Below are 22718 nucleotides of genomic sequence, written 5' to 3'. Positions count from 1 at the left end.
TTCTCCTGCTCCTCTCACTGCCTGAAAAGCGCTGTTTTTCCTTCTGCAGTTCCCAACCGCTCTGCTTGGTGAGAAACATCACACTTCATGTTAACAGGGGGAAAAGAGCCTCATGGGAAAGGGCTTGACACTGTTTAGGTAGGCTATGTTGCCCTGACCACATTGGCAGTGTGACACGGTGGGCTCTCTGTCTCCCGTGTGCCGACTCCATGCCCAGGAAAAGACTGTGTTAGAAGGATCCAGGAACTCCTCGTCCCCTGCAGCCGGTACCACACTTTCTGTTTCCCACCAAGGGTCAGATGGGTAAAGATGTGTGAAAATTCTCAGAACAACAGACTGAAAGATTTGTTTGTGATCTGTGCCTACTGGCACGTAGGCTGAGCTATACTTACATATAAATGCTAATATATACTTTATAGCACATTTGCAAACATTTGAAGTCCAGTTAAATATTTAAATAATTACGACACTTCAAAGAACCTGTACCTGTTTTCTTCTTTTTTAGTGTGAGTACTGTACTTGTTTAATATTTTTCAAAGTTGTGTCCACATCATGATTTTATTGAAATTTAGTTCTGAGTTCTGTGCAGTTTAATGGCTTCCTTGTTGAAAATTATACATCACAAAAATACACAAACCCAGATAATCACAGAACACCCTCCCCTCCTGTATCAACCCATGCTAGCTGTACTGAAGTTTTATTTTGTTGACTTTCAAATGATACAATTTTATTTTCCTGAAAACCCTCAAAATTGGCCAGGAGGTTTATGTATCTTTAAAGGTCCAACAGATATGCTCTAAACCAGATAATAAATGGATCAGAACTCTCTGGCCACATTTCTCATGGGCTGGGTAGGACATTCTGAAGGAGCTACGGATATAAGAGTTTTCATAGGTGGCCCAAGTAGGCTTGGTTTTGGCCAGCTGGCAAACGTGCAAACTTACAAATGCCTGCTTTTCATATAACTCTCTTTTCAAAGCTTTAGTTTCTCTTGAGAAGGTGTTACTTTCTGCCTCACTGCGGAGGTTCACCCTTCCCCAGAAAGGAAGTGTAAGGTGTGTTTATGGGGGTTTGCTTCTAGGTTGCTTTCTGCTGAGTGGCACCTGTGGGGACTGACAAGGTCACCAGTGTCTAAAGGAAGCGCCTGACTAGTCCCCTAAACTCTACAGTGTTAAGGCCTGTACTCCGGCTTTCCTCTGAACTACACACATAGCCAGTCTTCAACTGTGGCAATCACTTAGCAATGCCAGGCCAGGGAATTGCTAAGGTCAACTTAACTTTGGTGCAACTATGAAGCAAGCAAGCGTCCCCAGGGTGTGTGCTTCCCTCTGTTTTTCAGTCTTGAGATACTGACTCTGCCTGGAGGGCATCTGCCAGCAGGAGGTATTGGTTGGCAGAGGGACTCAGGGCAATTTGGTCTCACACTGGATTTTGTGCATTTAGCCATTTCTACCCTGATAAGAGTAGAGCTTTTCTCTAGTGTCATGCCAAGATTGTGGTGTTTGTTGTGTGTTTGTTGGTTTGTTAATGTTTGAACTTTCGCTGCTAATGCCACCTTGTATGAAGCCTATGCACATTAACCACAAAATTGAGTAAAGTTGGTTTAGTGCTACATGAAGCATGTCATTGACAATTCTCTAGTGAAGGAGAGATAAACCTGTTTTTTACGATCCCAAGTGAGGGATTGGAACAGTCTCATGAGAGAACAGGTGAGGTTAATTCACTAGAAGACCAACCACCTCGTGCAGGAGCTTAATTGTTGCCAGCTGAAAAGATCCCGTGAACAGACTCTGGAAGAAGATATATAAATGAGCCCAGAACTGGAGGCAGGGCTTTTCGGAGGCTTGGGATAGATTTGGCTGTTCATTGCTGCACTTCAAGACGCTCCTAGAGAAAACCACTCGAGGGAAGGCTTCGGGGCTCTGGCTCCTGCTGAGGCTCTGGGTTCTGGTTACCCCAGGTTCCAGCAGAAGAAATCCTGTGGCTCACGCCCGAAGAATTGTTCCTCGGAACTGATAGCCCTAAGGTTCTGTTATTGTGTCCATTAATCCTCATTTCCTATTGTTTTGGTTAGTCAGGTTATAAGTGACGTATGCTCGGTCACTAAGTTGTTAATAAAATATATTGGTTAAGAAAATTGAGCCTACCTGGGGTCCTCCGCAAACTATGGCATCAGCCAAGGAAAATATAGGCAGTAAACCTCAAACCCCTACCCAGAGTAGCCGATGGACAGGACATTCTCCACGATTGAGTGGAGAAGGAGATCTGACTTTCACACAAACTCTGGTGCCCATATTTGAACATGTCCCTTGGATGGAGATGCCTGGTGGCACTCAGAGGAAGGACAATAGGTCACCAAGGAGAGACTTGATACCCTATGAGCATATACAGGGGGAGGAGGTCCCCCTCAGACATAGACATAAGGGAGGGGAGTAGGAGGGAAGTGGGAGGAAGGGAGGAATGGGAGGATACAAGGGATGGGCTAACAACTGAGATGTAATATGAATAAATTAATTAAAAAAAATAAAAAGAAAGAAAAAGAAAATTGAGCCTACACTCTAGTCACCGTCTTTAGACCCTCATGCCCAAACTTTCTCCAAATTCTCAAGAAAGATACAGTGTGCACTTGGGGAGAAAGTTAGCATTAGCAAGTGTAGTTGAAAACCAGCCTATGGTTTAAGTGAAGTCTTTCTAGTCACTTGAGTTGTTCTGAACAACAGCCCTTCTGTACTCCACAAAGCCCTTAGCGTTTGGATTGGCTGATGGAGGGAACACACCCAGGTGGGCTCCTCCCATCTGCACAGGTCAGTGCTTACTCAGGTTTAGTGGTAGCTTGCCTCTGAGGTTTCTTTGTAGATATCCTTTTAAGCACTTGCTTGCTGTGTTGGGGTTTGTGTCAGTCAGCTAAAGATGAGCACCAGTGTAAATCTCAGGACCTAGGCACTCCAAAACTGTTGAAAACAGTGTGCAAAACATGAGCAAAGGCTTGGTACATTTCACACACACACACACACACACACACACACACACACACACACACACACACACGTGGGGGGAAAAAGGTCAGCTTGATGAGTTCATATTCACGCCAGTTCTGGGTGGGCGGAGGGTGTTACCTATTGGCTGGTGGGTGGGTGGCCAGGCAGCCTTTGCAATATTGCCCACAGTGGGAGTTTCTCTTTGAGGAATCTATTTCCCCCAAGCCAGGGGACCAGGAGTGCACCAGTGTCCCCAAGGGGAGTGACCTGGACTGCAGGGTAAAGGGTAAAGGGGCAGTCCCAGGGGCTGGAGTTCAGGTTTTGTTTACTCCTGTGCCCAGCTGGTACCTGGTTCTCAAACCCAGAGCCTCTTGGGTCCTGGTCTCAAGAAATCAGCCCTGTCTCTGCCCCTGGGATGCCAGCTGTGACAGCCCAGGTGCCAAGCCCTTGTGTGTTTAGGAGGCAGTTGCCTCTCTTTGGTCAGTTAAGAATCCTCTGCTTAGGAGCCTTTCTGTCTTTTAGACCTTCTCTGAGATGTCTCCTTTTCTGCTGTACTACCATTTTCTTTGTCATGGGGTTGGGTTTTTTGTTGCTTTTGTTTTGCTTTGTTGTTGTTGTTGTTTTTTTTTCATCTTTCACCCAGTCTTTCGTCATCCCAGTAGGATTTCTGGAAGGGAAAGAAATGAAAATGCAGCCAACTCATCAACTGCAAGCAGGAGTCCAGGGAAAACACTCTTACCAGCACAATGGTAGCTTTCCTCATACTGTTCTATGAGGCTGATCTTGGGTTGCAAAGCTGGCTGGCTGTCTTCCACTCTGTGCTTGGAAAGGAAAACAGAAGTCTAGCCTAAGTGACCTGGAATCCGAACTTCCCCCCTGGAACCTAAGCACTAGTCCAGCAGTGAAATCTATTAAAAGTTATTCTCTTGGAAGGAAAAAAAAAAAGCCAAACTGTTCAAACCTGTCCTTCCCTATCACCTGCATGTTTGATGCACATGTAATTGGCATGCTAAAATGCATGGCTATCTTGCATTGTGTACTTTTTCAGCACATGTTTGGCTCCCTAAGATGCCAATGGGACCATCTTCTGCATGGCCAGTTGCACCCTGTTTCCAGAGGGCTTGTGAGAGTTAGGAACCCTGCCTGAAGGAGCCCCACTGTCTAATCCCTGACAGAGCCCACCCTCACAGGGCACACGGTTTGGAAGTGTGTCCTCATTACAAGATGAATTAGTAAATTATTTGAGTATATTAGATATCGACTAAAAGGAAAGATACGTTTTCTCAAAACTTTCCAGATTCATCTCCTAGAGTCCGGATAATTGCTAGCATTCATGTCTCCTAGAACGGAGAGCTCTAGTTCAGTGACACCCACCAAGTGTTTCACCTCTGCATTTGGACAACTTCAGTTGCAAGTATCCGAAACCTCCCTTCTCCTAGCTGAAAGGGTTAGTTGTATTCCTCACTTTTTTGGTCACTGTGGCTATGATTTGGTTTTCACAAGGTTTGGTTTGTCATTGGAAGAATAGGATTGGGAACAGAGGTGGCTATAGCCTTCGAAGGCCCAGCCTAGTGGCCTTTGTCCTTCAGCTTAGGTGCCACATCCCAGAGAGGTTCCACAATGTCTCATCACAGTGACACCAGCTAGGAACCAAGACAGACAAGCGAGCCTGTAGGAGACATTGCAGGTGCAACTTCTCTATCAAGAACAGCAGTTTCTCAACCTTCCTAATGCTGCGACCCTTTAATACAGTTCCTGGTGTTGTGGTGACCCCCAACCATAGAATTGTTTTGTTGCTACTTTATAACTGTAATTGTGCTACGGCTATGAACCATAATGTTAATATCTGATATGCAGGACATCTGACAGGCGACTCCCAAAGGTGTCCTGGATCACAGTTTGAGAGCTGATGATCTGGTAGGATGGTGAAGGAAAGCTGGTCCTGCCGCCCAGGGATTTAAATGATTTTTGAATCATTGCCACATGGTTCTTGTTATTTCCTGGGTTCCACCCAGTGCCCTTCTAGAGGCGGCTTGTTGAACAAGGCTGAAGATACGAATACAGGCAACGGCAGGTGTGTGATCTGGCTGCCTAACAAATCCGGGTGAGCGTCACAGGATGAGCTTCACAGAGATCATCCAGGAATTAGGGAAAGAACTGTGGGGGGGGGGGGGCAGGAGGGAAATCACTTTTTGATTCATTTGAATTTGGGGGACTGTTTCAGCAAGGTGAAAGAAACACTGGGTGTTGGTGCTGCCTCAAAGGGTGAGCCGTCATCCAGCCAGGACATCAGGGACTGATGGGAACTGTGCCCAACAAGGGGGTGCATCCCTGCAGCCACTCACACCAGAGACAGGACACAGGGTCTCGCCACGTCATCCCGACCTGTCCTGAGAGAAGGCACAAATCCAGATTTGTGTTTCAATTTTCTGAAGTCTGATAAAGATAGTCAGTTAATTCAAGCACTTTTCAAATCACTGAGGCCCCCCACTCACCCAAAAAAGCACATGAATGACATCTCTTCTCACTCATTTTTTTAAATAATTTACTTAATTTTATTTTAGTGTGAGGATGTCAGAGCCATTGAAACTAGGATTACAGACAGTTGTGAGCTGCCATGTAGTGGCTGGGAATTGAACCCGGGTCCTTCAGAAGAGCAGACAGTGCTCTTAACCACTGAGCCATCTCTCCAGCCCATTTTTAAAAGCATAGCATGAGATCCTGAACAAAGCAGGTAGGACCAGTTTTAGTCATGGGTCTCCAAACTCGAAGGCTGGGGTCCTTCTCAATGGGCCACTTTGTAACACTTGTTTTCATTGGCAAAGTCTTAGGGTTTTTGTTGTTGGTTGTTGTTGTTTTGGTTTGGTTTTTGGTTTTTGGTTTTTTGGTTTTTTGGTTGGTTGGTTTTTGTGCCCATGCCCCTGTAATTCTGACCTTCGTTAAGCAACTTAATGTTGGATTCTGTGTTTTATGAGTGGTAAATTTTAACACAGATTTATTTATTCTTTGGGTTGGTAGTAGGCCAGCCAGAGAGGCCTGTCTACCAGAACTCTCTGGGATTGGACTGGGGTGATGGCTCAGATAAAGGGCTTGTCTCAACAAGTGTGAAGACCTGCGTCCAGAGCCTACGTAAAAAAGGAGCAGAGAGCACACAGTTATAATGTCTGCTGGGGCAGGGGGGCACAGGAAGAGCCCTGGGGCTTACTCCCAATTAGCCAAGCCTACCTGACAAGGTCCAGAGAGACCCTTTCCAAGAAAATACAGTGGATGGCTCCTAAGGACTGACACGTGAGGTTGACCTCTGTATGTGAGTTGCATAGCTGCAAGAACACCTGTGCAAGCAGGCAAGCAAGTGCACGCACACCCATGCACGCACGCACGCACACACGCACGCATGCACGCATGTGGGGAGGGAGCAGGTGGGGAGAGAACTTTGATGATAGGACTTCTGGGTACTTTGTTGCTGGATCGCAGAACTTGTGTTTGCATTATAAATTCAAGTAAGATTCTAATCCAGAGTTTAAATGCTGCTGCTGCTGTATTTGTTTTCATTTTAACCAAGTGCCACTGTTCAAAAAGATCGACCTAGTTGTTCTCAATCAAGAAGAAATAACCCTGTAAGTGGTTACTTTGGGATTTTGAGTTGGCTGGTGAAGGGACGGAACCTTTTGTCTCTGCGTATGTGGCAGCTTTGCTATCAGAATAACTTCGCCCGACCTGTCAAAGTGAAACACGGTTTTCTAGACATTGGCAGGCAGCTCATGCTTGGATCCTGTCTTCTGTTGCGTCTGCAAACACAGAAACGTCAGCTTCAGAAATGCCTTCAGAAAATGAATATTGATGGAGCAGCTGTAGAAAATTGACCTCTTGCCCTCTGACAAATAAAAATACACTTGGCAAACATCTTCAACTGCTCGTCCTCTCTACCTCTGTAATTGGCTCTAATTTGCTGTGCCCGCTGCAGGGAAACCTCAGAACTTTCAAGTTGCTCTTCAGTTTGCAGTGTCAGCTGTAATGAGAGCCACTCCAGTCCCAGTGTGGGCCGCATGCCTGTGTCGGAGGGCTTTGTTTTTTGTTTGTTTGTTTGTTTGTTTTTTGAAAGTTCTTAATTGTTTCAACCTATGTCCATGACAAGATTGTAAGAAGGATTTACAAATAATGTGCAAATTATTGAAGTCTGTTTTTTCCCCCTCCCTCCTTGCATGGAACTTAACCAGTTACAAATGGGTATCAAAATGATACTAAAAATCTGATTTTTAAAAATTTAGGTAATTCTCCCCAAACTTACGGTAGTGGGAAAAAATATAAGAGAAAAACATGTTCATTTTCTTTTGATTTGGTTTTGTTTTGCCCTACTCTGTTCTGCTTTGTTTTGGTTTTATTGTTGTAGCAAGAATTCATCTGTGTTACCCGAGTTAGTTTCAAACTGCTGGGTTGGGTCGATTGGAAAAACCATCAGAACCTTCAAAGCTTTAAGTCTCTTTGGTCTGTTCTTATCACCCCAGCCCCCAGCCCCCCCCCCACACACACAAACAAAGTGTAAGTGGCTCAAAAAACAACATGGGGGTGGAGAATATTGATGGTGTTTCTGTGTCACACCAGGGGAAATGTTTTCTTAGAAACACACCCGGGGTCATTTCAGGGAGAATCAGTGAAAGTGCCCATCTGTGTATGCATCGAGTGGGTAGAACAATCTGGAAGTTCCAGTCCCTGCCATACCGTATAAATACTGTTTTCAGTCATTTCTTAAGCAAATGAACCTCAGGGCAGAAAAACGTTTAAAGTAAATGACTTGGTAGGAAAATCTTTGTATGCTTCACCAAAGAGCTGCAAAGGGATTTCTTTTAGGGCGAGTCCAGTAAGTAGAAAGTGTTTCTTTTCAAGCAGTGATAATGAAGGGCCCGTTCGTTATTTAACCGTAACAGGGAACTTACCACGCTGTCTGTTGTGGAGTCAGGAACCTTCTGTGGAAGCCAGAAGCAATAAAAAAAAAAAAAAACCCAGGGTGGGAACTCTGGCGTGGCACATTTATGAAAATCAGTTACTGGTAACCCAGCATTTCAAATAACTGTGTCGAGTTACGCGTGGCAGTTCTCCCTGCTGGCTCTCTGCTCAGGTTGGATCCTCGGGGCTTATTTTGTCCCAGGTACCACCTATTGAACTGTGTGGGGGTTTTTTGTTTTTTTGTTTTTTTGTTTTTGTTTTTTTTCTGAGACGGGGTATCTCTTTGTAGCCTAGGCTGACCTGGCACTCGCTTTGTAGACCAGCCTGTCCTCGAACTGAGCGATCCACCTGCCTCTGCCTCCCAAGTGCTGGGATTAAAGGTGTGCCTGCTTGAACTGTGTTTAAAGTAGCCATCCAGTTTGATTCTCTTGAGCTTTGGAGGAGAAAAGATGGCCATCTCCAGGTCCTTCCCACTGTCCTGTCCCATTGCCACCCCACACCCTCCCTCCATCTCAGGTAGGCTTGGCTGTCCCTAACACTTCCTGTGTGTCCCCCTCCCCCTGGAAACTCTTGATAGTGTAGCCTACAGCTGCTCACACCAGAGGCCGGTTTTAAGTCGGTGAACCCTGATTTGTATGTCTCCGTATCTCCTCTACATATAAAGGATTTTGAGGTTTTGATCCTTTTTTTTGTTTCTTGGGTTGAATTAAAACCATTTGCTAAACAGGTGAGGTGGCACACCCCTGTCATCCCACAGGGAGGTGAGTCTCTGTTAGTTCAAAGACAGCCAAGTTTATGTAGTGAGTTCTAGACCACCAGGAGCTACGTAGTGAGAACCTGCCTAGAAACAAGCAAACAAAAACAGAAATAAAAGCCAAGAAACGTTTGTTAATTATCTATTAGTCTAAAACCAGGATGTTTAGAGTAAATGTATCCAAATTAATAATGCCTCACAATTTATAAGTATATCCTTGGTTTGACTTTAAAGTATATATTAGGTGTGTATTTTTCTTAATGCCTCAGCGTGAAACAGCTTTATGGGGATATTTTTATGTGCCTTAATTGTGGCTTATTTCTTGTCCAGAATCTGTGTATTGGTCCCATTTGCAGCTCAGTTTGCATACACCAGTCATTTACCTCACAGAAAATAGCAAACCTGCGTCTCACAGTGCTGTAGCTAACCTGCACGTGAGAGAACCTGGAGCATCTCGCTAAGAAGGCAGGCCACCTTTTCTAAGCAGAGGTCTCTGTTAGGAACAGGAAAGGTCCACACAATGCTACAGTGCACTGAATTAACCACAGTTCCCCCATGAGGTACAGGAAAACTCAGGCAGCTGTGTGTCATTAATAATTGCTGTGGAAACAGATTTTGCATCTTTGAATGGTAACTGTTTATGATCCGTTCAGATTTGAATGCAGACTGGGTGACTGAGTGACAAGCACCATCTGAGCAATGGCAACAGTTGAGTGACAAGTCCCAATTCAGAGTGTGTGGGTGAAACCACAGCTGGTCTAATTATAGACTACAGTACATATTCAATTAAGCACGCATTTACTATTGATTTACGTTTTGGTTTTGGTTTTTTTTTTTTTTTTTCTTTTTCTTTTTTTAAAAAATTCTTTGGAAGTTTTTTTTTTTCTTTTCTTTTCTTTTTTTTTTAAACACAGCAGAGGCATGGACTTTAGTTGGGCTTTTTATGGCTCCTTGCTGTGAACTCTCACCCTCCCGGCTGGCAGGAACATAAAAAGATCCTGAGTTTGGGAAGGACAGCCAGTTGCCGTGGCTGTCTTGACTACATGGGCTGGATTCCAGATGCAGCTTGACCAGTTAGTAGGAGAGGCTGACCTCACTAAGCCTGGATTTCCTTATGTGGGAAGTGGGAATAATGACGGGACCTACACCGCTGGGTTATAAGACACTGTGTCCACAGGGGTCAGGGTGGCATTTGCCAGATGTCTGTACATAGTAGCTAGCTGGGACGTTAATGCCAAATATTAAAACGAGTTCAGACCAAGCTGAGCCGAGACAAAATATCTCTTTGGCCTTCTTCCTCTGTCACCAACCATACTTTGCCGGTTTCCCCCTGCGCAGCCCCGCCCCCCTCCCCAACCTTTGATTTATAATACGATCTGGTCATTTGGTCATTTGGAACTAACAAACCTCTGTGCCAACACTCCCCCACCCTGCCATAGCCTTGCTTCTATTGATGTTGACAACAGAGAGCCTTTATCTCCTGTCACGTGTGAGGTCTGGGCACCGTCAGTCTCCTACCCAATGGCTCAGCAGAGAGACAGTGCTGAGCAACACCTGTGTTTCAGGGGGGCGACTGGCACGGCATAAACAGGACCGCGAGGTCGTTAACAGGGTACGGGGAGACCCAGCCGGTGGCCCCTCTGCGTGGATATATGTGCGATACACTGAGCTGTGTAAGATAGGGAATATGGCAGTCTATCCAAGCAGAACAAAAGTGGCTTTACCGGAGTCGTTTGACGACCAGTAAGTACTCCCAAGTATGAAAGCGTTACTGCCTTTCTGTTGTAAGAGTTCATTAAATATTTGCCATCCTGCAGAACGTGCCCTGAATAAGTAACCAGTGCTTTCAGTTTGCTTAGCTCCACTCTTAATAATTGAGCTCCACTCTTTCTGTGAATGAAAAACTACCCAGATTTTATAACATATGCTTATCCCTAAGGGATGGGGGCTGTTCTTCCAATATAGTAAGGGTTAATACAAATCTTTATGTGTCATTCCATGAATATTATATAGCCTACATATATATGTGTGTGTATTCTCAATGTAAATACCTATAAAGACAAAAATTCATTCTTAAATACTGATAAGGACTAAGTGTGTAGTTCTGTGGTAGCTATAGTACTTGCCTGATATTCACAAGGCCCTGAGCTCCATCCCAGCCCCACAAAATAATAATAATAACAACAACAACAACAAAACCAGTAGCAGCAGCAACAACTACCCACTGTCAATTTTATTTCCAATTTGGGGATGGGCCACATAGACTGACTGGACTAGAGTAAAATGCTAAATCAAGAAATGAAATTTGTGTTTTTGAGACAGAGTTTCTCTGTGTAGCCCTGGCTGTCCTGGACTTGCCGCCACCATGCCTGGCTCAAGAAATTAAAAAATTTCAACTTCAGCACCCACTCTGCAAGCTCCAAGCTAGGAGCCTCACATGAATTCCAGAAGCAAAAAGGATTAGTTTCCTCATCTGAGATGGTAACGGGTCATCATCGCCTGTGATGCGCTGTGATTCTGAGCTATAAAGCAAACATACCTTTCAGAGTGTGTATGGTAGGGTCATGACTAAAAGGCATAAAGTCCCCCAGGAAGGTGAATGGACTTTCCATTTCCAAGCAATGCTGAAGTTAATGCATTTCAGTAAAGCTGATAAATGAAAGCCGGCCTTCTTATACACGAAAAATGGAGCATTCCTACAGAAAAAAATAGAGGCTCAAGGCACGCCATTGGAAACTTATCGATTAGTTAGAAGCCGCTCCCCAGTGGCAGATGCTTGGGTTCACTGTGTGTTCATGGGTGGTTCATTCACTTAACCCAGAAGTTTGAATAATAACTTGATAGGGGAGGGAGAAAGGAAATACAAAGCTACTGTAAATGAAAGACAATGTACAAGAAAGATAAAGTGGCCCAAGATTATCTAATTTAACTCTGTATCAGGCTATCCCTGAGTAATGAGGGCGGGGGAGGGGGGGAGAGCAGGGGGGGGGGGAGAGCTAGGGCTATGGCTTGGTTCATAAAGCACCAGCTATAACAATCATCAGGACCTGAGTTCGGATCCCTAGCACCCATGTAAAGTCAAGGGTGGCATATGCTCCTGTAACCCCAGCAGTGGGGGTAGTGGGTTTAGAAGGGTCCATGAAGTTCATTGCAGCCAGCCTACCCAAATGGATGATCTTCTTGTCAGTGAGAGGCCCTGTCTCAAAGCAAACAAAAAAGTGGGTGAGTGTACTTGAGGAAGGCACTGAATGTCAGCCTTGGGCCTCAACACCCACATACCTGCACTAGCAAGGATACATATCACACCAACCTAGCACATACCTAAATGCATAAATATGTATGCATTGACATGACATATGCGCAGCCTACTGTCCCTGCAACGTGACTTCAACGTCACTCCCTTCTGAGTCCCCAGAACGCTCAGGGTCTAGACTCAGGCATTTCTCTTAGCCACGTCGGCCTTGAGTCTTGGGTTCAAGTGTCCTGCGCATCATCACTAGTATGAATTCCTATGTGAGGCATTGTGCGACACTGATTTCTCATTTCTGAGTGATGGTCTCCTTGCTCTGCTATCTACCATACTTGGTCAACCAGAGTCTCAGACCTGAAGGGCCCCCATCCGCCCATCTGTTTCTATGCATGTTCTCTGAACCAGACTCTGCCAGCATATACTTAATATATTTCCTCTGACCCCTACAACTCAACGCCAAGGGACTCGAAGTTCTCTACAGCAAAGCCAAGCCCCGTTTCTTCAAACCTCTTTTTCTACCTTTTTCATCGACACTTTCAAGGCCCTTCTTTTCTCACTAAGCCCCACCCACCCCCAGCCACCAACTACAGTTACCTTTGCCTGAAAATGCACTGGAACTAGCATCAGCCTCCAGGCTGCCTTGCGGGAAGGACTGTGTCCTGAAATCATGGTCGCTTTCTAAGCCAGTTAATGCTTTTGTATTCTCCACCCAAGGGAGAAGCTCCTTGGCTTGTTTGCTTGGTTTTGTTTTTGTGTTTTGGAACCAAGAACCCTTCAGAGTGCCTTCCATCCTACAGGAAGTACAAATGTTTAAAGTGGTTTTTATTGATACCAGCAAGGGGAGAAAATAGCATGGGGATGAACTGCAAAAACAACCAAGAAAAAAAAAATCAGGTTTTCACCATCATGTGTGGGTGGGGTCCACCCTTGCCCTTTCCTGAGACGTAAAGAAAACTGGACTCTGTGCTTTGTCCTCGGGAGCACTCCTTTGCTTTTCGTTCTTTTCTTGAGATATCTTCACTGGGTAGCCCAGGCTGGTCTCAAACTTGCCATCTTCCTCTTCAGACTTCCAAGTGACTCTGCTTTTGCTCCTGAGCCCTGCCTAACCCCACGAAGCTGTCTTCTTCCTTGCTGAGTGAAGGTCTCAACTGTCGTGTTCAATCCCCATCCCAATATTTATGTTTAAACTCAATTCCCATAAGAAAGAAAAGACCACATGGATATCATCATCATCCTTTGGGTGCCCCAAAATAGAAATTGCGTCTGTTAATTCAGTGAACACTTACCTCCCAGATGTAAAATCCCTCTTTCTAGGTAATACTTCCTTCACAGAGGAAGTTGTCCTAGAAATGGGTCAATGGAGTTCTGAGTTGAGTCTGGAAGAAAGATGGAGACTGAATGTGGATGCTATGCCATTAAGGGACAGGTAGCCTTAAGGACTGCTCTCTCCGGTGCCACCCAGGCCCTGTGTGGGAGAGAAGAGCCTGGGTGGGCGCTGGGAGGAGTGAAGGTGACAGGAGGAGCGGGCTCATGGTGGGAAGCAGAGGGTAGGCAGGGCTCCTGTGTTCACCGGGCCTCTCTGCAGGTACCAGGCGAAGTCGGGTTATCCTCACCAGGATGGTAATAACCGAGGCTGTTTATTTTGTGTTTTTCCAGATCAATGAACTGAGCCATGTTCAAATCCCTGTCATGTTGATGCCGGATGACTTCAAAGCCTACTCGAAGATAAAGGTGGACAACCACCTTTTTAACAAGTGAGTACTGCTGCGGCCTCTCCGGAGACTACCCTGGCTGGGCAAATAGGATGCTCTGTGACTTCCTGTCATCACTTTTTTTTTTTTTTTGGTGGGTGGGAGTAAAGTTTTGCTGATGAAATTAATCCTGTGATAAACACAGCCATCTGTCATATTCAGAGACACAGCAGTAGGGCCCTCTGGGATACTATCCCTTTGCCATATGGCATATTGTTCCCTATGAGTATCTTATACATTAAAAGTGATATCCTCATTACTATTTAAATTTTCAGAGCTGTAAATTACTTGGATTGTTTGAGCAGTTGATTATGGGCTTCTGCTCTTGTACACAAAGTTTTACAAATAGTGGCTTTACAAATAGAAATAACTACATTATAAATAATTAAGATGTGTTATCATAAAATATAACTGGATATCATGTTTGGGTGTCGGTAATGTTCTTCATATGTATGGGGTAGCTTTGATGTTATTATTATAGAAAGTCAATTACGTAGTAGTCAGTTTATCCAAAAGCTAGAGATAGAGCATGGCTCTTCCTTCCAAGGGTTCACAGCCAGAACGGTAGCTAGAAACTGATACATACACAAATTACTGTCATTCCTGTACAAAACATAGTAATAGGGGGTGTGCACAACTTGTATTCATCATTCTGCGAGAGCACAAGGGGAGGGGCAATTTAGTGTGAAGGCAGTGAGCCTTGGAGTAACCTCCCATTTCTAGATAAGAATGGAATTTCTTTCTTCTTTTTCTCTTTGCTCTAGAACTAGGGATGGAACCTAGGGACTTGTGCATGCTAGGCGAGTGCTGTACCCCTGAGCCACACCCCAGCCTGCCATGCACTGTATAAACCATGCTTTTGTTCTGATGCCCATAATGCTGTTCCCATAATACTGTTTCAAAGTTGACTTTGTGAGTGTACAAAGCGAGGTATGACCAAGGGGAAGGTTTTCATTGTAGATATGAGGGAAGAGGACAGCCAGAGGCTTTGGGAGAGTTCAGAGCAAGGAGAGAAATGGTACACAGAACACAGTCAGCAAACTGAACTGCTCCATGAGAGGGAGGGAGGGACGGAGGAAAGAGTGAGAGAGGAAAAGCAAAGAGAGAAGCAAGGACAGCAAGCACCAAGGGAGAGCTTTGGACAAAAGAGGTTCAAGAGAGGCAAGAGTGAAGGGGCCAAGTAAGTACAATGACCAAAATGGCCAGCTTATGGTATGTGTGTGTGTGTGTGTGTGTGTGTGTGTTGGGGGTGTGTGGTGGAGCTGGGGAAGGGAAGTCCATGAGCTGGAGAAATTTTGGGCAGGGGTCGGGGAGAGAAGAGCTGAGAGGAGCCATCTTACTGCGTGAGCCTGGAGGCCAGCATGGGCTTCGGCATGCTAATAGGCACCCCAGTTAGCCATTTGGCCTGAGTGTCCTTTGGACCTGCCAGTGAGGAAATGTTCTCAGTAGGAATGTAGGGCTGGGAGCCTTGGGTGTGAGGCAAGCCTTGTTTGACAGCTACTTCTGCAGTTGAGATTGGTCTCACAGCTGAGATCGCCCTTTCTTCTTAGTGCTGACTTCTCCCCTCTTTGCCTGTGCTTCCCCACCCCTTTTCTTTTCTTTTTTTAAATTTTTTAATTCTTTATTTAAATAATTTATTCAGACTACATCCTGATTGTTATCCCCTCATATGTATCTTCCCATTCCCCCCTCCCTCCCTCTTTCACTCTATTCCCCTCCCCTAGGCTTGTGACAGAAGGGGACCTCCTCCCCCACCACCATATGATCACAGCCTATCAGATCTCATCTGGGTAGCCTGCTTCTTCTTCCTCTGAGTGCCACCAGGCCTCCCCACCCAGGGGAAGTGGTCACATAGGGGGCACCAGAGTTCCCTTCAGAGGCAGTCCCCGCTCTGCACATACCTGTGGAGAATGCACTGTCCATTGGTTAGATCTGATTAGGGGGTCTAGGTTTACTGCATGCATTGTCCTTGGTTGGTGCAGCAGTTTGTGCAGGTCCCCTGGGTCCAGATCTGCCAGCCTTGATGGTCTTCTTATAGGGTTCCTAGACCCTTTGGGTCCTTCTATTTCCCCATTCTCCCATACCTCTCTCACTTGGGAGTCCCAATAACAAGTCTCAGCATCTGCCTCACCCCTTTTCTTAGAGAATGGCTGATGTGTATAGCCAGGATTAAGGGGTAACAAAGTCCCAGTGTGGAACATACAGCATTTTTAATATGTCCCTTCTGTCTGTCAGATACGGTTGGGTCGTACCTGGTTCTGTGGAATTTTCTGTGGGCAGTGAAGGCTCACCAGTTCACTGCCATACACAGATGTGAGGGGGCACGGTGAAGCCGGTTAACGTTGTATCTGTCTGGGCCTCATTTCACAATGTGACTCTTGCAGGGAAAACATGCCGAGCCATTTCAAATTTAAGGAGTATTGCCCAATGGTCTTCCGGAATCTTCGGGAGAGATTCGGAATCGACGACCAGGATTTCCAGGTGAGCTGCTCTTGTGAGATGGGTGTGCTCCATCCAGCAGGGCTTGTATTTCTGTCCTTATGCGTGGGCTTTGCACACACAGTTTCACCATTCATTCTGAAGTCAGGCACACTCTGAGTTAAGGGCTCTCTGTGTGTGGTCTGACTTCAGTGTGCTGTCTGTAGGAAACGAAGTGGGTTTTCCATGGAAGGAGACAGAACACTTAGGAGTGCTCTGAGAACGCTCACTTCTACATGCACACTTCTGCCAGTCACACTGCCTTCTGGCTTCGGGGGTCAGTGTGTCAGCACCCATGCAAACGTGTGTGTGTGTGTGTGTGTGTGTGTGTGTGTGTGTGTGTGTGTGTTAAATCTGGGCCTTTCTTTTTCAGAACCTCAGGGACTGTGTTCTTGCTCATTTCCTGGGTTGTAAGTGAGCCAAATCTGTCTTCTGCCTCAGCATCGTCATGAGGTGCTTTCTGTCTCATGGCGCTATATTGTAGGGTGGCCACAGCCCTTTCTCCACCAGCAGGACCCTTCTGACTTGCACAAGTCCGAGTGTGCCCTCCTTCTCACTTACCATGTGCTAATGGGCTTTCGCTTCCCTCTCTGTACTTGGATAGTCTCGCTTTTGACTTTGGAATATGATAGAAATTTTCAAGTGTCCGCTGCTCCCTGGTCAGTTTCCGGTCTGCTTTCTCAGTACTTTCACGTGGCCGGGAGAAGACGCAAGGTAGCATATACAAGAAAATGTTGATGTGCGCTTACAATTTCAGAAAGTTGAACCCATGGCCGTCAGGGCAGGGGTGGTGGCCTGCAGTCACGGTTGCTGGAGTAGGAGCTGAGAGATCACATCTTGAGACACAAGCATGAAACAGAGAGAGCTAATTAGAAATGCTGTGGGCTTCTGAGACCTCGAAGCCTGCCCCTCAAGATGCACCTCATACCCTTTCCCAAACACTTCCATCAACAGGCAACCAAATATTCAAATATATGAGCTTGTTTGTGCCTTCTGTCTTCAAGCCACCACACCTATTATTGGTCCCCTGAGTGTCAGATAGACAGCACATCAGTAAGTACTAAGAGTTTTTGTGTTTTGTGTTTTGTGTTTTGTTTGTTTCAAAGCAGAAATCTGAACAGTAACCTTTTGTTTGTTTGGTTGGCTTGGTTTTTTTGTTTCTGTTTTTCAAATCAGGGTTTCTCTTTGTAGCCTTGGCTATTCCAAACTCACTCTGGTATAGACCAGGCTAGCTTTGCACACAAAGATCTGCCTGCCTCTGCCTCCTAGGTGCTGGGATCAAAGACGTGCGCCATCACGCCTGGCCTGAGTACTAACTTGTTTTAAGTCTTCTTGGAATGAATAAACACTGTCTCTGACTTGCCCTAAATTTAAAGCCTGCATCAAGTGCCACAGTGCCACGCCAGGAGACCTTACAAGAACAGCTTGCTCTATGGTTCCTCGTGAGGAATAGGCTCACCCACGCTAGCTGTGCTTGCTTAGCCTACCTTCCTAAAGATAAGTCTCCGATTCCCCATCCACCTCTGTTAAATGTTTCCAAGAGTTTCTGCTGTGCTTCATCAGGTAGAGGATGCCACATGTAGAACCTGGGTATTCCTTCCCTTAAATAGCTCTGACATCAGCAGCTAGGTTTGGACTTCATGATAGAGTGTTAGGTCACAATTATGGGCGTGATGTTCGTGGCTGAAAGAGTTACTTCTACAGAGTAATTATGGGAGTGAAGAAAAGGAGGTTTGTGTGGAATAAAAAGGGATAATTTCATACGGGTCAAGAACTGGCATTGCATTTAAGCAGGCCATGGATTCTTTGGCATAATAAAGCCATCTCTGCCTGAGTCTACAGCCGTACATGAGTGTGTCCCTTCTGTTTCCTACCTAGCCCTGTTTCAATTAGGAAATAGCTCAGGGCTGGGAGATGGCTCAGTCAACGAGGAACCTGCTATGCAAGCAGGAGGATCTGAGTCTAGACCCTCATGGAAAAGCCTGACACTGGTGGGTAGAGGGAGACAGGCAGATCCCTGGAGCTCACCGGCCAGCCAGTGTAGTCACGCCAGCGAGAAACACTGTCTCCCAAAACACAGGAGGAAGGCAGCAGAGGAAGTTATATAACCTTCAAACACACTGCATCTACATTTACATGCATTCATAGGCACACACCACACACATACAACACACAAAGAACAGCAATAATAGCTATGAAAATAGTTGCAGCGGCATTACAGACACAGAATTTCGAGGGCTCCGCTACAGAATCTTCACCTGTTCCCTGACTCACTACACAGGCGAAGTCTTTTTATTTCTCTCCGTCCGTTCTACGGAAGAGATTGAAAATGGTCCCATTATGTTCCGAATTCTATGTAGTGGCAGAGAAAAGTTGGTTTTTAACATTTCCTAAAAATGACAGTTTTGTTGCTGCAATACTAATGGCACCACTCTGTCCCCCTAAAAATACCGCCATATAATCCGCTTAAATATAATACCGCTTAAATATAAATGATATTTAAGTATGTGCAAATCACTGCGCACAGACTTTGAAAGGAAACGAGGTAAGGGGGTGTGATTTGCGGGTTACTAATTGGCAAGTCTGTTGAGCACCGGCACGAGAGGCCAGAGTTGGTGTGAGAGTAATTAATCATCCGAGTGCCTCTTCTCCTGAGCTACCTGCTGCTTCTGGCGTGTACAGTGTTGTTTTTTTCTTTGACAACTGTATTTCTATTTAAAATGCTTTTTCAGTGGGTGTTCAGAGTGCCTCAGAGGTGGACATTTCTCTCCATGCCTACGTTCTTTTCTTAGAGCCCTTATGTCCGAAAGCCTAGTCAGCAGACTGGGTAGCTCAGTGGTAGAGGTCTTACCTAGCCTGCGCAGGTTCCCAATACTGGAAAAGAGGGTGTTTTTTTTTTTAGCAAGACAGTACCCCAAGTCTGAACCGAAGACAAGATGGTTGAAAGGAAGCTGAATCCGGTTTGTTGGCTAAATCATCTGTCATGAAGAGTAGTGTAACCCCCTGGCTCTCTACTTGTACCCGGTGGGCTCCCATGGAAAGCGCAAAGTAGTCTTAGGAGCAAGGGAGCCCTTCAACTCAGCCACCACCCTGCCTGGGTAGTGGAAGACACCAGTTGGCACATGGGCACCACATAGCTGTGCACCCTGGCCCTCCTGAAGGCAGCTTCATGAACACTAAATCCTGATATCTAAATCGTGGTTAGAGTATACACTTAGCACATGTGAAGCCTTGCGCCCACCCCTTGTACCAAAAACAAAGAGAAAAATAGAAAAAGATGGGATGGATCCTTTTCTGCTCTGAGCCTATCCATGTGAGCCTGGAGTACCTTTCCAGGGTGAAAGGAAAAGCCAGGCCAGCAAACGAGCCTCCTGTCACCCTTCCAGAGGCAGTGGCTTGCTAATGGGGACCAGCTGTTGTCTGGCCAGGTTTGTTTTCTGAAGTGCTTATATTTTAGACAGGTGACCTTAAATCAATGTGGCGATAAGGACGAGGATCATCTGATTAATCTTGCATTTGTGCCTTTCCATTAACTCAAATGGATACCTGTCTCACCTTGTTTCTTCAGCGTTGTTTACTGGAGGCCACTTTGATAAAGTAGAAGGGCGGTAATTAGCTAGCCACGCTGAGCTCTATCTGTGAGCTTGAACACCCTAATGAGATTGAAAATCTCCTTACAGCCAGTAAACACTTGAGTCTTTGCTCTGGTTTTGATGTCATGGGTGCATGAGTGTCTTTAACTTTTTATTTATTTATTTATTTTTTGCTTGCTTGCTTGCTGTTAAATAAAAATTAAAACAACAGTTCCATTATGGGGTATTTATCACTAATTATCAGTAGCATCCATGATACCCACTTTCTGTTGCTGTGATAGAATACTTGAGAGAAATAATTTTCAAAGAAGAAGGATTTCTTTGGGCTTGCGGTTTCAGAAGCTATAAACCCATGATGCTTTGGGCCTGGGGTAAAGCAGAGTGTCATGGTTATAGAGACATGTAAGAGAGAAAGCTACTGACTGGCCTCATGACAGCCAGGGAGGGAGACTGGAGGAGGAAGAGAGAAAGAAGGGAGGGAAGAAGCTCCTTCAGGGGCATGCCCTAAGGACCTTTTCATTAGCCACCTTGCTTCTGTTACCACCCAGCAATACCATTGGATTACGAGTCCATCCGTGGGTTAATCTATCCATTGGCTTAGAGCTCACAGGGGCCCATCACCTCCCAGGGGCTCCACCAGATGGGGGGGGGGGGAGGAGCCTTCCTGGAGACTTCACATCCAAAGCCCACACCCACCTAATGTATATATGCAGACGTGTGTGTGTGTGTGTGTGTGTGTGTGTGTGTGTGTGTGTAGTGCCTTCATACTTTTTAAATGTGACATGCTCAGACTGAGTTAGATTTTTCTGATTATTATTGGCCCATGTGGTCTCCTGTCCCTGCTTTCTTTCTGGATGCTTTTAAGGATGACTGCTGACATTGAGGGCTCCACCACAGCCATTTCTATATTGCTAGTAGCTCAAGCCCTGGCCTTTTTCATTCTGACTTCACTCAAGATAATTTGCTCTGTGTGTGTGTGTGTGTGTGTGTGTGTGTGTGTGTGTGTGTGTGTGTGTGCTTCCGTATCTTCTGAGTGCTGGGAGTGCAGTCGTGTGCCACCATGCTGGGTTCTATCTGCTCGGGATGGAACTCAGAGCTTCATGCATGTTAGGCAAGCACTCGGCCAACCGAGCCCCAGCCCTGTATTTGATGGCCAAAGTCTAGACATTCTTGGGAAAACAACCAAAAGAGTAAAGCAGGGAAGGGGCTACAATCAGGATGTAGAGTGAACAAATAAATTACAGTAAAGCAGTCGCTGTTTTGAAACATGCTAGGCTCTATAGTAGATGCTAAGGAGATGGCTAATGAGCTCTGAGAAAATCTGCAGCCCCTTGCCGGCCTTGCAGAATGTCGGGATGTCTGAAGACGGTCCCTGGAAGTCAGGTGGAGGCTTCCGTTGGCTTGTGATCATCCAGAGAAGATTGCCCAGCAAAACTAGGAAGTTGCACAGGATGGAGCCTGCACTGTTCAGCCTAAATACAAGGCACAGTTGAAACCGAGCCCTCTTATTCATTGTGTCGGATAATACCAGGTTTTGTTTTCCCCCACTGCGCCTCCGGAATTAGAATCCCTCATTATTCACGTTTGATGCCCTTTCTTCTTTGTATCTGCAACAGCATTCTAATTTTAAAAATAATTTATTTTAAAGGCTAACATTTTAAGCTTCTGATGTTCTTGTTTTAAGTTTCAAGTTCTAAGTGGAAAACCTTCCCAGCCCACCAAACTTTATAGATATGGGGATTCTGCCAATACATCTCAGATGCCACCTCTGTCAGATGAGAATGTTTTCAGTACATGCTTCTCACACTGACTTAAAGCTATATGAAAGAAGGAACTATATATAGTCTTGCATATAATGCCTACTCTCCCAGGGTACCACTGAGAGCTCTGGAAGAAAAAGGGGAAGGAAGGGTCATTGATACAGTGCAAAACAACTGGAGGGGCGGGGGGGAGAGAGAGAGAACTGAGGGAGACACAGATAGGGAAATAACCAGACACACAGGCAGAGTATGGCAGCAGGTCAGAACACCTCACCTTTATTCTGTAGCCAACAAGCAGTTCTGTGGATTTTGTGCAGGAGAAGAGAGATGTTATGAAGTCTGCTTTTGTTTTTCATGTGTATATGGTTTAACTGCACATGCACATGTATGTTCACATGTGTGCATGTGTCTTCACATGTGCATGTATGTTTACAGGTGCATGCGTGTTCACATGTGTGCATGTATGTATGCATAAGCCAGAAACTGATGTCTGGTTTCTTTATTTATCTGTCTATCTATCTATCTAATTTATTTTTTGTTTTTCCAGACAAGGTTTCTCTGTATAATAGCCCTGGCTATCCTGGACTTCCTTTGTAGATCAGGCTAGCCTCGAACTCCTAGAGATCAGTCTGCCTCTGCCTCCTGAGTGCTGAGATTAAAGATGTGCACCACAGCACCAGGCTTGGTTTCTTTCTTAATTGCTATGAATTTATACAGGCTCTCTCACTGAATCTGGAGCCCACTGGTTGCCCTGGAAACCCCTGTCCTGTCTTTTGAATGATCAAACTAAGGTGGGCCACAGTACCCATGTGGCTTTGTGTGGATGTCTGTAGATCCTAACATGGATGGCAAGTACTTTATCTACTGAGCTGTCTTCCAGACCCTGAAACCTGGGAGTGGGGGTGGTAAACAATTTTTTAAAGATCTATTTTTATTTAGGTGTATGTATGTATGTATGTATGTATGTATGTATGTATGTATGCCACATGAGTGTGAGTACCCACGGAGGGCAGAAGGGGGCATCAGATGCCTTAATGCTGGGCTTGATAAGCACTTGTGATCCACCCTACATGAGTAGGAAGAACAGCAGCACTTTGAACCACTGAGCCATCTCTCCAGGCTTCTTCCCCGTATCCCATACGCACCTTTTTAAGATAGTGGAATATTCACATAGAGACTGTCTACAAGAGATAAGAAAACCGGAGGCTAG

General features: G+C 45.5%; 1 protein-coding gene across 1 annotated transcript in view; it reads left to right on the top strand.

Annotated features, from left to right (window-relative positions):
• The window catches only part of PIP4K2A (phosphatidylinositol-5-phosphate 4-kinase type 2 alpha), a 164172-nt gene that overhangs the window by 82106 nt on the left and 59348 nt on the right, over positions 1 to 22718 (top strand). The window contains exons 2-3 of the mRNA XM_084782464.1: positions 13583 to 13680; positions 16062 to 16158. Of these exons, the coding sequence (XP_084638590.1) occupies positions 13583 to 13680; positions 16062 to 16158 (195 nt within the window). The remainder of the gene's footprint in view (positions 1 to 13582; positions 13681 to 16061; positions 16159 to 22718) is intronic.

Source organism: Acomys minous, assembly GCF_964271855.1.
Source record: "Acomys minous genome assembly, chromosome: 5".
Classification (NCBI taxonomy): domain Eukaryota; kingdom Metazoa; phylum Chordata; class Mammalia; order Rodentia; family Muridae; genus Acomys; species Acomys minous.
Note: the sequence above shows the minus strand (reverse complement) of the source record. Positions and strands in the feature narration are given on the sequence as shown.